Source organism: Penicillium angulare (assembly GCF_028827245.1).
Source record: "Penicillium angulare strain IBT 27051 chromosome Unknown utg000005l_segment0_segment0, whole genome shotgun sequence".
NCBI classification, from domain to species: domain Eukaryota; kingdom Fungi; phylum Ascomycota; class Eurotiomycetes; order Eurotiales; family Aspergillaceae; genus Penicillium; species Penicillium angulare.
Window position 1 is genome coordinate 2083649 of NW_026623164.1, and position 13715 is coordinate 2097363.

The following is a 13715-nucleotide window of genomic DNA, read 5'->3' on the forward strand; positions in this document are numbered from 1 at the left end:
AACCGCGATGCTTACAGGTTGTGATATAGCAGGAACTTGAATGGAAGTAGTAGTAAGTCTTCAATATAATAAACTGTATGTAATATTCTTTTTGTGCAGGCCGTAAAGCTGCAAAGACCTCAAGACGATCTATTTTTTTTACAAACGCCAGAAAAATGCGATTTTTTGTACATGGCCACCAGGGTCAAGCCGTTCAAGTCAGCATATCATCTAGTCGTTCACCCAAAACACCTTCAATTTGCTTAACCCACTTCCGTACTTCTCTCTCAACACTCTCGTCCTCATCTTCCATAAGCTCGCTGATATATGGCAGCATCTCTGGAAGAAGTGCCAGCCATTCTTCACCAAGCTGTTCGGTAAGAGCTTGCTCCGCCTTCAGGGCAGCAAGGCGTGTGAAGGGGTTATCGCCACCAGCCGACTTCGCATTGGGAGCGGTGGAGGGACGGAGATACCTCATAAGGGCAGCGTTGATCTCCTTGTGGTTGTCGGTTGAATCAGCTGCAACAGCAAGCTCCGTGATAGCCGGAATAACGTCCTCAGCAACAGCATTTGTTGTTTTGGCAGTGGTTGCGTGAGCCAATTGTGAGATGAGAGGGCCAGAGATGGCGGTGAGATGGGAAGGAGATTGCCAGAATTCTGATATTGATTAGCGTATGAGCGGAGAGGGAAATGAGAGGGTTGGAAGATACCATCTTGATCATGTTCAAATGAGTTGCGCAGGGTGCGAAGAATTGCCAACCAGAGGGGCTTGGTGGCCTTGGCAGGACTGGCTGTGCCGAGAATTTGGACGACATTCTCCAAAATATAACTGGAGTAACCAGTGACGATAGACTAGGGTAATGGTAAGTATCACTGAAAATTGAGGATTAGAATGATTATTGCTTACCTGGAGAGTACCAAAGAACACTTGGAGGAACTTGTAGAAGGTCGTGAGGCGAGAAAGTTGACCTTGTTCATCTTTGGGAGCACCAGTAGTTGCCCAATCCACAATTCCACTGAAGAGTGGTCGGAATGTGCTATCGTTGAGTTTGTAGATCATCTTAATTGTCAAATCGTTCAAAGTTGTCTCTGCTGTATCCAGGTCGCTTGCATCAAATTTAGCGCGAGCGCCGAGGGCCACTTGTTCACGTCGCAAGTCGAATGCTTTGAAGAGAATAGTAGTGAGAACGCTAAGGTTATTAGAGACAGCCGATTTGGAGTTCTTCTCAACAGCAAGGCTCAAGGCATTCAAAACTTCGTTTGTGGCAGTTGGTCCAGCTTCGACCGCATGTTGCCAGTTCCGATCTAAGGCACCTAGGGTAGCTGCAAGGTCCATCTTGCGAGCGGCCATGAGTTTCAGGGTCTCCCGGCGACTATCTTCGCAAGTCTCCTCGAGGCTAGCAGTAGAAGACTTGAAGGACAGAAGGAGGATCTTGTCGAGGTTGGCAGCCGACATCATGAAAGGAAGGTGGTCAAGAAGAGCTGAGAACAACGAGAAAACAGCATCGTGCAAGCGGGATTGTTCCTTTCCGGGGACCAAGCTGAGTTCCAGCAAGTTGAACGACTGGTTAAGAGTATCTGGAAGGGCAGGAATCATAGACTGGCCCAGAACCTCAGCCATAGAAGCCAGGCAGAGGACACCCATGATACGGATGCGCGTATCATCAATGCTAAGGAATGATGGACTAGCAACGACCTTGGCGGCAGAAATGACCTTCGATGGATCTTTGCGACCATATTTCTCGGTGATGCGATCGACGCAAGCAACGGCAGCATGCTTGAGCATAGGGTCAGACGATGATTCAATGATCTTGACCAAGGTAGGCAGGAAGTCAAGGACCCGAATCTGGGACTCGCTATCGCGCTCAGGGTTTTGGCGTAGTCGGTTCTCCAACAGGCGAAGAACCTTGCGTCGGAGCTCATCATTGGGTTCTCGAAGTAGGACCTCGATCGTATCCAAGAAGTCAACGAGAGACAAAGTACCAAAGAGAGCACCAAGGACATCGCCACAGGCTTGGCTCACGGGCTTCATATGTTGCACTGATTCTCCAATGTTCAAGACTTGCCCAAGAACACGAGAGAAGCAAGCTCGAACTTGAGCTGCTGTCTCGTCATCATTCTCGAAAGCGGCTTCCAGCTTCGACTTAAGCGACGAATGCTTGAGCAAGTGAGCTAGGTCACGCAAGAGATCAACGCCAACCTTTTGGGGCTCACGGCCATCATCGCTTCCGATTCCGAGCAGAACCTGAGAGATTCCAGCCTTGGGTTGAAAGGCGTCGATGAGAAGATTGAGGTACTTGCTGTAGGATGTGAGCTCGGTGACAGGTGTAGCATCAGACACCAACCCAGTCATAAGTGTGAGAACATCCTTGTCATTGGAATAACGGTTGGCAAGCATGGCAAGAACGGCAAAGAGGAAGTCTTGCGTGCCGAGCTTCGTGATCAGCGCGTGGAAAAGACGCAGACGGCGATGGGAAGGAATGTGCTCAAATGCCGCAGTGAAGCTGAGCAATAGCTCGGAGGTTCCAGAAACAATATCCCGCTTCTGGCTGCGCAGCGACTGAATGAGCGCCGGGACAACGTGATCAATAGTCTGGTCGATAACCGAAACGGAATAGTCGTCGTCTTTACGAAGCACGCTAGTTCCCATGAAGGTGAAGATGGGCATAACGCTGTGGAGGACGAGCTCGGGCGCAATAACAGAGAGACCAGCAACGAGAAGAAGAGCAGCATTTTGCACCTGTGGGCTTTCTGTTGTTCGTACACAATCCACAACCAGATCAGCTCGAATAGCGGAAGTATCGAACAACGGCTTCGATGATCCCTTGGACTTGTTGACAATTGCCAATAAGCTACCCAATGTGAGGCTCAGAAGGTAACTCATGCCAGATTGGATTTGAGACTTGAAGTGATGAAGGGCAGCAAGAGTTTGGAACAGGCCAGACGCCAACTCAGGGTGAGAGTCAGGGGCGGAGCTATCGACAACTTCAAGAATGAAAGTCATTTTATCCATCAGCTTGCTGAACTCTGCCTCGTCCTTGACAGTCATGGCAACCATGTTATTTTGGCTGGTGCGTCTCCGCTTTGGCGCAGGGCCGAGGCTTTCGATATTGGTCAAGGAAACAGGGATTTTGTTCACAAAGCTAAGGAGAATGGGGCCCGAAAGCTCGACACTACGAAGCAGATCGCGACAGTTGTCTGCGAGAGAGACGTTGTCCGATAGACCCAGGGAGATGTCCAAAAGCTTCTCGGCTGCTGGCAATTGTGTTTCCTGGGGAATCTTACTCCAAACCTCCTTCATGCGAGAAAATCCAGCTGCCACAAAAGATGAACGCACGGACACGGGGCTCACGTTAGACAACAAAATCTCAATCGCATCACTGTCTCTCGAGGTAACAATACCAACAACTTCCTTTTCAGCATCAGAGGCAGAAAGACGATCGGATACGCAAATTTGCTCGACATCTTTCTGGCTCAAGCCACGCCAGTTTTGGAGCAAAGGAAGCAGTTCCTTGGCACGAGTGGTTCCCGGAACCTTCTTGACGCGGTTCAAAAGTCGCAGCAATCCAAACTTAGGACCATACGCAGACATATGAATGGCGTGTGAAGAAAGGCAAGTAAAAAAGGCAACACGAAGAGACTTTTTTAATTCAGAAGCACCGGAGTCGTCAGACAAGACGGATCCTCGCATCAAGGCATCAAGGACCTTGGCAATGTGGGTAGAATCCAAAATGTACTCTTCGAGCCCAGGGAGTAATGCGCGGTCCAGAACCTTCTGTACGTCACTGGATGACAGCCATGAAACACCGGTTGATTGCTTCCCTTTGCCGTAAATTTGATCGTGAGCCCAAGGCTTACCGGCGCTGTCACCCTTGCTCTTCTTGTAGATTGAGTTAACAAGTGCCAGAACCGCGGTGACTTCACGGCGAATGCGCTCTGATGGGTCCGCAAGGGCCACAAGAAGGAACGGCAACAGGGCTTGGGGATCGAAGTTGCCATCAGCTGATGATAACACAGAAGAAATGGCATTCAACGCAGCGATCTTAGTTCCCATAGGGTATGGCCCAGATAGAACACGAATGAAGAACGACAGGAACTGGGGTGTCTTGATTGCCTCAGCCTTGCCAAGAATTGGGAGGTCAAGAAATTGGGCAATCCGGGCCTCAGAGTCAACAGCGATAGCGAATACCTGGACAAGGTTGTTGAATTCTGGAATTGACTGTTTGCTCAGGAATGAAGATGGGAATTTAGGTTCCTTGCAAAGAGATTCAAAAGCAGGCGTGAAATGGTCGATGTCGCGATTGTCAACATCTTCCATCTCCACGTCTTCAATGACCTGAGGCTGAATGGGAGCTTCGACCACAGTCTGTAAATTGTGCTCCAATGCCGGGATGTTGAAAGATGATTCCGCAAGGACATTCTGGAAAATAGGCTGAAGGGTGTCAGATCGGCTAAATCCCTGGACCAGCTCAGAAAGCTGTGTTTGGTTTTCCAAAGACAAATCTCCAGTTTTTTCAGTATCGCTTGCGGCTTTCAGAACCATGCTCATAGCCTCCTTCATCTCCTGCTCTTGGAACACATTTTGTTCGAAAACGGATGACAACAGAGTGAGCTGCGAGTTATTCTTCTGCTTATCCAAATCGGCGACACAGCCAGAAACGAGAGCGAGCAGAAGCCTGGATGTATTGTATTGAGTTGCAATTTCTGCAAGCTGTTGTATAGGCCGCTCGAGGCGAATAATAGCCTTGAAAACTTTCTTTGGCAAGGAGGTTGACGGCTTTTGCTGAGCGAGAACGGCCAAACAAATCAATCCCGAGCTGAACGTCTCCTCTGTCCAGGAAGTAACCACGCTCTCCATAAGGCCATCCAGAACGTCTTCGGCAAGAGTCGACTTTTGAGCTAGAACGACAGAGACCATGTAGCAGCTGATTATCAGCTCTGACACCCTCTTCATGGCGAAACCGCTACTGAGTACAGGGAGCACCCTAATAATTATATCCTCATGTTTCTGCTTCTCAGCTTCACGGCGACCTGAGCGGGCAGCATCTAACATTCCCGCAACCGCCTCAGTAATGATACCGGCCCAAAAGGAAAGAAGTGTATGGCTATGCGCCCCTTGCTGACAAGTTTTCAACACATAGTTATTCAAAGCGGCGAAAAAGGGCTTGTTTGTAGTAGCGCTATGAACAATTGGGTGTCTTGGGGGGTTGATTAAACCAGTCTTGTAGGGGTAGAACACTTTGAATGTCGAGGTAAGATCGGCAGGTAAAATGGAGAGTAGGTTCAAGAAAAGCGGAGTGGTATGATATGGTAGAAAAGAAAGGATCATGTAGGCCGTGTTATATTCATGGGATCTGTGTCCATTAGTTTTTCTTCCTGGGAGAATATCTTTTGACGTTAAACTGCTGGGACGTACCTAAATCGTCTCACCAACCAATCCACCGCTTTGACTGCCGGACTAAGCTGCAGTCTGCCTCCAACAAGAGACAAGAAATTCTCAATCACTGTGTCTAATTCCTGATTTTGAGAAGCATTCATCTGTGTCCGATCTTCGGCCTTGCTCTGTTCACTGAAGAGCGTGCGCCCGAATTCCTCAAATCGGCTATCCAGAGAGCATAGCTCCCGGAAGCCTTCGAAACAAATATCATAGACGGTATCGAAATCCTGGGTCCCAGCAACTTTTTGGTCAAAGATTAGAGACTGTGAGTGGGCGATTCTCTGTCTCTTCAGATCAAGCTCGTGGGTGGATTTTGCCGCAATCTGCGACAGCTGCGCGGCGAGAGAAGAAGCCATTGTGCGAAGTGATTAATCTGCCTTTACACAAAATCACTACAGGCCATCTCTTAGTCCGGGTGCTGCTTAAGTGTTGTTGTGCAGAATGCCCTGGTGGGGAGTTGATTGCGCAGTCCGTGAACATTGGGATCGCAACTTTTTTTTCTTTATCACCGGTTTCCGCCCACCGCCTGCCACATCAGGTTTAAGGTTCTGCCGTCCTTTTTGAGCTTGATAGATCGATAACAAAGATCCAACCGTCCTTGAAGATGAATTTGTCTGATTCCAAGGTATTTAGTCTCTTCCTTAAGCTTTGGTTAATGTGTTCTGACTCCATAGGTTAGGACAAGCAGTCCGTCCCTAAATTCAGCAGCTTCAAACCGCCCCCGCCGGCCTCTGACGGGCGAGCGCATTCCGTCCACCGCCATCGCAGCACTCGTGAGCCTGAGTCTGATCGCTCCAAGCACAGCAGTCATCGCGATCGCTCTGAGTCGATACGACGATCAGACAGGGCAGACCGCGAGAAATATCATGAGCGCAGCTATAGTTCACGTCGCCATCGCCATGAACCTTCCGACCGTCGTCACCAATCGACTACACATTCCCAGTCCAGCGAGCACCGTTCCTCTAGCTTGAACCTTCGACCCACCGGAACCATCCAAGCCAGCAAGCCATCGCTCGAGTCTTCTACTCAAACTGGACAGTATGAAAGAAGTGAACAACAAGCGGCGCCATCCTTGACTTTGCCCTTCTTCATTGATCTCAAAGCTGACGAAGGCATCCGCAAGTATGGGATTAGCAACAAATGGGACATTCCAAATTACCGTCGATCCGGCGGAGGCTATGTCCTTGGGATGGGACTAACTCATAAGATTGACCGTGATCAGTCAATGGGAGATTATGTGGTTCTGCGCCCAGCAGCTCAAGCAGACTCTTCGAGGAAAATGGTGTCTAAAACCCCCCTCTCCGAGGTATCTAAGCTGCCGCCTCCCGAGTTTCGGATTGCCCTCAAAGGGCATTCTCAGCTAGATTCGAATGCCGATTATGTTTCATTTGACACAGATGACTGGGGTGAGTCTCCCTTCTATCGATTCGAACTATCTAGACATGAATTCCGTGAAGAGTATGAGAGATGCTAACTGGAATGTACGATGTCTAGATCCAGAGACAGAGACCGATCGAGAACGGGCCGAAGCCATCGACCTCGACGCCGAACGAAAAGCCCGTAGCGCAATTCTTTGGAAAGCAGTTCAAGATAGCCCCGAGGATGTTGGCGCTTGGCTCCGTTTACTTGACCATCAGGATATGTTAATTCTTGGGCCACGGGACGAATCTCATAGCCTAACGAGAGACGAAAGACACAGCCTTGCAGATGTGAAGCTGTCTTTGTGTGAAAAAGCTCTTGGAAAGATTGGCGAAAGCCCCCACAGAGATCGTCTTCTGCTCGAGAGATTACAGACTGGGGCGCAACTCTGGAGTTCGCAAAAATTGTCGGAACAATGGAAAGCAACCCTACATAAAAACCCGCAGTTTATCAACTTGTGGGTGAAATATCTTGACTTTTCGCAAACAGACTCACCAGACTTCACGTTCCAACACTGCCTAGCTACCCATAAGGAATGCTTGAGAATTGTCGCGTCTGCATCTTTGGCGGACTCTAGCGTTCAAACATATGTATTCATTCGCCTCACGATCCTGTACAGAGAGGCTGGCTATTACGAGATTGCTATTGGTCTCTGGCAGGCTGTATTGGAATTCTGCTGTTTGAAACCAGCTTCGATTGATAGTGTGGATGTCGCGTTGGGCTTGTTCCGCGAGTTTTGGGAGACAGAGTCGCCTCGGATTGGAGAAGAAGGCGCAAAGGGCTGGAATAGTGAACAGAAACCCGACGTTGACCCCATAAAAACCGAGTATTCGACCCAATTGGACTCTTCCTCAATTCTGCAGTCTTGGACAGAAGCCGAGAGGGAGCGGATGGGCAAATGCCGAAATCCAGCTCGCAGTCTAGATGGGTCAGATTCTAAGATCGACGATCCGTACCGAGTCGTTCTCTTTTCTGATCTCGCTGAAATTTTACCTCTATTTGGAGGCTTCACCAACTCAGATGAGTTGATTGATGCCTTTTTGTACTTCAGCCAATTACCACACCTAGCATCTCCCAGCAATCTCCAATCCACTCGGCTATGGAGTGGAGATAACTTCTTGCGCAATGAGTTTGTTGAGGATAATCGTTTCGACATCCGTTGTTGGCAGCCTCCTTATGTGAAACAAGATGACAATTCGCCATTCAAGGAAATCGAATACCCAGTTGATGAGCAAGACGAGTGCAGGCCAGCTCTGCCGTTCTCTTATCCCCTTCAAAACTATCTACACAGCACCGAAACCTTCTTCGCCGATCCAACCCAATGGTTCTACTCATTTCAATGGTGGGGTGAATCTTGCTCAGTACAGCTACAGCCCGAAAGACGCGAATGGGCCCAGCGCACCTTACAACTTTTTATCGGTAGGCACCCGGAGGATGAAGAATTGGCTGAGTATTCTCTAGCTTTCGAATTCACTTGTAATCCCGTCATGGCAAAAAAGATGGCAAAGAGGCTGCTGAAAGATAGATCCTCTATGTTAAGACTGTGGAACGCCTTGGCCATGATGGAGGCGAGAACCAATAACAACGAAAAAGCAGTACAGATATGGACAACTGCTCTCGCAACCAGCTTCAAGTGGAAGGAGCCCGCGAAACAAATCCAACGGAGCATCCTTTGGCAATCTTGGGTTTGGTATTACATTGAAAAAGGAGACGATACGGCCGCGTCGTACATCTTACACAGCATCGCCGACGAAAAGATAGATCCGGCGAAGATCCCACAAGTCGGCCAGCAGCCTCCAGTCTTCAGCCCGACCGATACAGTCAGAGTCCAAAGACTTCTCAGTGCATCTCAAGAAGATGCCTTGTTCCTTAGGAATCCCCACGCATATGTTGCATCGAGCGACTGTATCGCACTCATTTACTATCTAATGGGTTGGCCCTTCAACACAGCCGCAGACATATATGACAACGCCGTCTCAAAACTTAAGCAACTCCCCTCGGAACTCGAAGATTTCAAAGCTTTCACAGCCGAACTCCTCCACCAAGCTCGTGCAAGACTCTTCTATAGGCATATGCATAGGGACCCCCATATGCGAACGTGGAAACCAGTGGAATTCCGCGACAGGCTCAGAGAAAGCATCACACTATTTCCACATAACACCATGTTCTCGACGCTTTGCATGTGGAATGAATCTCGGATGCTCCGCATCGACCGCCTTCGAAACCTAGAAAGTTTTACCACACAAGACTCCAACCAGCGGTATCAGATAGATCACATGGTATCTACCGCGCTTCTACCCCAGACCATCGCAATTTCAACATATCTTCTCCCGATCTGGGCCGAGATATCTACTCGTGGAAATAACAGCGGCGAGTACTGGGTTGTACGTCCATTGTTTGAGAAAGCTCTTGGCGAGGTCCTTAACCCCACTGATTTTCGTGCGGGAGATGCAGCTGTGCGGGCGCGCTTTGGTGAGAATAGCGCCAGGTCCAACCTCACTATCTGGAAGCTGTATATTCTTTATGAATTGTATCGTGTGAAAGATCTTGCAGCTGCCAAGTCTGTGTTTTTCCGCGCTATTCAGGCCTGTCCGTGGTCCAAGGAATTAATCATTTTTGCTTTCGAACATCTCCGTGGTGACATGCCGGACCTTTCTGGGGCCATGGTTGGTAAGGTTGAAGGACTCAGTGTCGAGGAGCTTAGACGCTTGTTCCTCGTTCTGGAGGAACGGCAGCTAAGGTTGCACTTGAACATCAAGGACGAGCTCGTAAGCCAAGCTGCCGAAGGGCTTCAGGCTGATGAGGAGATGGAAGATGCTCCGGCAATGGAGACTTAACTGTCTCATTATGTCGAGCAGATGAAGTGACTCTACGATGAAAATAGGAAAAGGAACAACTCATCTATGTATAATAGTCTACAGGCAAGAAGGAGCGAGTGAATGAACGAAAGTTACGAAATAATTTCATATCATATAGTATAAGTAGCTTTTGACGACACATCGGGTATCATCAACTATAGTACAGGACAAACAACTAGTCCAACGTATGTATACTCCAGCAACAAGATACCTGAGTTCAAAAGATCAAGTCAAACATGAAGCTAGTAGGGACAAGAAAAGAAAAAAAAAGAAGAGACTCATCAACTCATGAGATCAAATGTGATGCCATTCACAGCACAAATGACACAAAAACAGAAAGCAAAGCGCGAACAAAAGGCTAGAAGTGTTCCTTCCAGAACTTGAAACGAATATCTTTCGTCGATGCAGCCTTGGCAGCATCATCAATTTGCCTGGCCGCAGTATTAGGCCCGCAAAAGTACACACCAATCTCCGTACTAGACGAAGTCTGCAAACCTGACATGTAAGTCTGATCAAGCAATCCATGGCGCATAGCAGTGAACAAGCGTTTGAAATCCGGGCGACCGAAATTTGTCCGGCTTCGCAATTCAGTAAGCGGATCAAGTGCCTGGCCGACGGAATTTAAGTAAATATTTGCGGCAGTGTCTGCGTCCAGCCTCTGCGTTAGATAGGTATGGATACGCAAGAACTCCGTACTACCATCGGCTGAAGCAGCGCTTGCAGATTGGGCCTCCAGGGATGAGAGAAGAGCCTGGAACCATTCAAAGGACGATGTATCTTTACAAACCCAGATGAACTCCACTCGGCGTAATCGACGAGGCGGATTCGGGCCTGATCGTAAATGCCAGATGTTCTTCAGGATAGAGGCCCAGGGAGTGACACCTATTCCAGTTCCGATAAGGACAGCAATTTCGTTCTCGAAGACATCTTCGGCTGGAGCACCATAGGGCCCATCAACACGCATGTTCGGCATGGTTTGTCCATTTTGAAGGGCAACCTCATACATTCCGTTTGGATCGAGACCTTCAAGATCCTTGGCCTGGGCAGGACCACAACCAAGCGCATCTCCGAGGTCTCGAGTAAAATCTCCGACTTGGCGGACATGAACACTAACGTAGGGATCAAAGGGACATGAAGTAATGGTAAACGGATGCCATTGAGTCGTTGAAACATCGGGTACTTGGAGGAAGAGCCATTGGCCTGCTTTGTATTTCATGCTAGGCTTTTGAAACTGGATCTCCATGGCGGCTGTTTAATGTTAGCAATGAATTACTTCAAAAAGACCAGGACCAGAACTTACCATATGGATGGCGAATGACCTTGGTGATCACAGTCCCCTGTCGAGACCTGATCTCACGGTACAATCGCTCAAATATGTACAGGAACGCCGCCACGAGCTCCCACCTCCACCCTTCATATCCTAGACAATGGCCCCAGAACTTCTTTCCAGCGAATGGGGAAATTGGCTCCACGCTATCTCGAACAAAGCATCCAGTTGCATGCGTGTATAAAGCAAGCATAAACGGAATAAACAGATGGTGAGTATACCAAAAGGTTTCGAATGCTTGTTGTCGAATTCGCGCATGAGCGGTGGTGTAAATGAGTAGCATGCATAGTAACATGACATGGCCTGTGATACCAGCGGCACTCTTGTAATGAAGTTCAATCGCAAGTACGGGGCGGATCTGGTCTTTTTCGATATTGTAGAAACTGGGAATTGATTAGCATCTGTGACTTCCGAGGGTACAATAGCGTAGAGCATACTTGACATAGTGCGCTGCGACGTGAAGGAGAGTGAAGAATAGCATCGCATAGGCTACCTGACGATGAAACCATGCAGATTCATCAAGAGGAAGCCACCTAATCTGGGGTCGGATCCATCGAAGAACATTCCGACACATAGGAAGAAGAATCAAACTTGCGTCTATGGAAAGCACCAAACCTGCTCCTCTGGAAATCCAGACGGAGTATCTTAGTACGTTAAGCGCCGCTAACCTTGAATCTGATTCTTGTGCATACCTGCATCTTCAAGTTAGCGACTCTAATAATTCCATCTCTTGACTCGATCACAAACATACCATCCTGCCGCAAAAACGCCAAAGTGTGCGATCCAAAACAACACATAGAACCCCACCTTGGAAACCGTGACATCATGTCTTTTGAGCCAAGTTTCATTAGATACGACCATCCTGTCGAAAAAAGGAGATATTGTCGGCCAGCGACAATAATAGAATGATTATTGAAGGAGCGACGAGCAAGATAGGTTGACCAGCAACCTAGAGCTGTTGATGAGAAGCCTAGTGTGCGTAATCCGCGAAAGCTCCCTTTGAAAATTTCGATTCGGTTGCGATCAAGGATTAAATGATATCCTGCTAAATAGGAGATGATTTCGTCTTGGACTTTGCTTCTCCATGAACTTCGCCCCCGGATAAGACCCCGCTGAATAACAAAATGAATCCGACTTCGTGAGGTAAATCAGTAATGCCTTAGCCTGTACAAGTGAGGAATCCAGTTCTCGATATTCAAGACAAGGGCAGCGAATTCGGTCGAAAACACCGCACACGAAAATATGGCAGAGTTGGCGGGACTAGCGGCGCACATGTGCGATTCATGCAGGATGCGGGAAATATTTGCGCCTCGCGAACGTGGAGACTTATTTTAGATATATGGAGTGAAATGGTGCAGACTCCAGGTGACTATATTCATGGCGTGTATTGCAAGTTGGGGATAGGTAAAGGCGAGCTTGAGAATGGCTGGAGGTTCAGAAATCCCAGCGTTGTGGTTTGAGCTGCAGGGGTGGGAAGGAGAGGGGGGGGGGGCCGATCTATAATTACGTCGGTTTCCACTGCCAACCGAGAGCGAATGAGTGGACGATGGCCCAATGAACTAAATTCTACCCCGTAAATGTCTGTGCATTTTTCTATTCTGTGTCTCCTTCTACAATAACAGGGCCATGGCCTCTTTGTAAGATGTGATAGGGAGTGGATTTATGGGCCTAGTGGTTCCCCCATTGCTGTATAGAGTTCATTGCACTTCTTCGATTCGTACAATTGCTATTTCAAGCCCGCAATTCTCGTCAAATACTACTCCGAACGTTTGTTCAATATATCTTAGTGCCTTGGCGATTTCTTTTTTTAAAAATAGCCTCTTCTTATCGCGATGGTCTTTGGGGAAGGAAGATCAACCCTGACAATGTGGCGCCAACCTCGCTGAATCCAGTTCAAGCATGATGAACTTGGACGCGCAACACTTACGGATTATGCAAAATACGAAAACGTGGTGGATCATCATCCATATGCATTGATGTAATTACGAGGAGAGCGAATCATAATAGATTAAACCGCCGTGTGCATCTATGGATCCTGACCATGTCCCCAAGGTCCGTTTCTAAAATTGGCCCATCACCCTAAGACTCCGATGGTTTAGTTCAACATGGGAAGGAAGAATCGCTTCGTACGCTTCCAAGGATGGTGAATGGTCAGCGCCAAATGAAGCCAAGGTCAAACTTTACTGTGGAGTCGGCCTATCAGAGTCCATCTGCAAGCGCTCGATTCTCATCACACGAGAATTCTGGGGCAGGGAGGAGTCGGTGAAGCATGTCATTCGGTTCGGGAATATCCTGCGAGTCCATATCCCAAATATAGATTTTGTCAAGGTTTTCACAAGGCTAGAAGCAAAAGGGAGCGGGTTCATGGAGTGATTCCTGGCTTTTGACTATGGTTATCTGTGTATACGCTCTATTTCCGAACTCCGTAAATGATCGCTCGTCTTTTATCGTCTTTTATCGCTGAAATTGGACAGAATTGACCCACCTAGCACTACCCCATCATCCTTTGGGCATCACCAAGCTGCTCATCACTTTGAATATCCTTATGAACCAGTTGTACTCTATATGGGTTGCGCAAAAAGCGGATGTGAAACCAGGAAGCCCCAGGGTATACACTGTATTGTGATAGGATCCACTGCTCAAATGATCTTCTGATAGGGCAAATTGTAAATAGACCCAGTTATCTAGGATATTT

General features: G+C 48.2%; 3 protein-coding genes across 3 annotated transcripts; 1 reads left to right on the top strand and 2 right to left on the bottom strand.

Moving 5' to 3' along the window:
* Positions 1–193: 193 nt before the first annotated feature.
* utp10 (snoRNA-binding rRNA-processing protein UTP10) lies at positions 194–5772 on the bottom strand (the record flags this gene model as incomplete). Its single annotated transcript, XM_056924333.1, has 4 exons — positions 194–636; positions 690–831; positions 887–5333; positions 5396–5772. 4 exons carry the CDS (start codon positions 5770–5772, stop codon positions 194–196), a joined length of 5409 nt encoding a protein of 1802 aa, XP_056777059.1.
* A 248-nt stretch (positions 5773–6020) lies between these two features.
* N7478_008120 (uncharacterized protein) lies at positions 6021–9672 on the top strand (the record flags this gene model as incomplete). Its single annotated transcript, XM_056924334.1, has 3 exons — positions 6021–6041; positions 6096–6822; positions 6911–9672. 3 exons carry the CDS (start codon positions 6021–6023, stop codon positions 9670–9672), a joined length of 3510 nt encoding a protein of 1169 aa, XP_056777060.1.
* A 379-nt stretch (positions 9673–10051) lies between these two features.
* N7478_008121 (putative NADPH oxidase (NoxA)) lies at positions 10052–11501 on the bottom strand (the record flags this gene model as incomplete). Its single annotated transcript, XM_056924335.1, has 3 exons — positions 10052–10941; positions 10994–11403; positions 11458–11501. 3 exons carry the CDS (start codon positions 11499–11501, stop codon positions 10052–10054), a joined length of 1344 nt encoding a protein of 447 aa, XP_056777061.1.
* Between the last annotated feature and the right edge of the window lie 2214 nt (positions 11502–13715).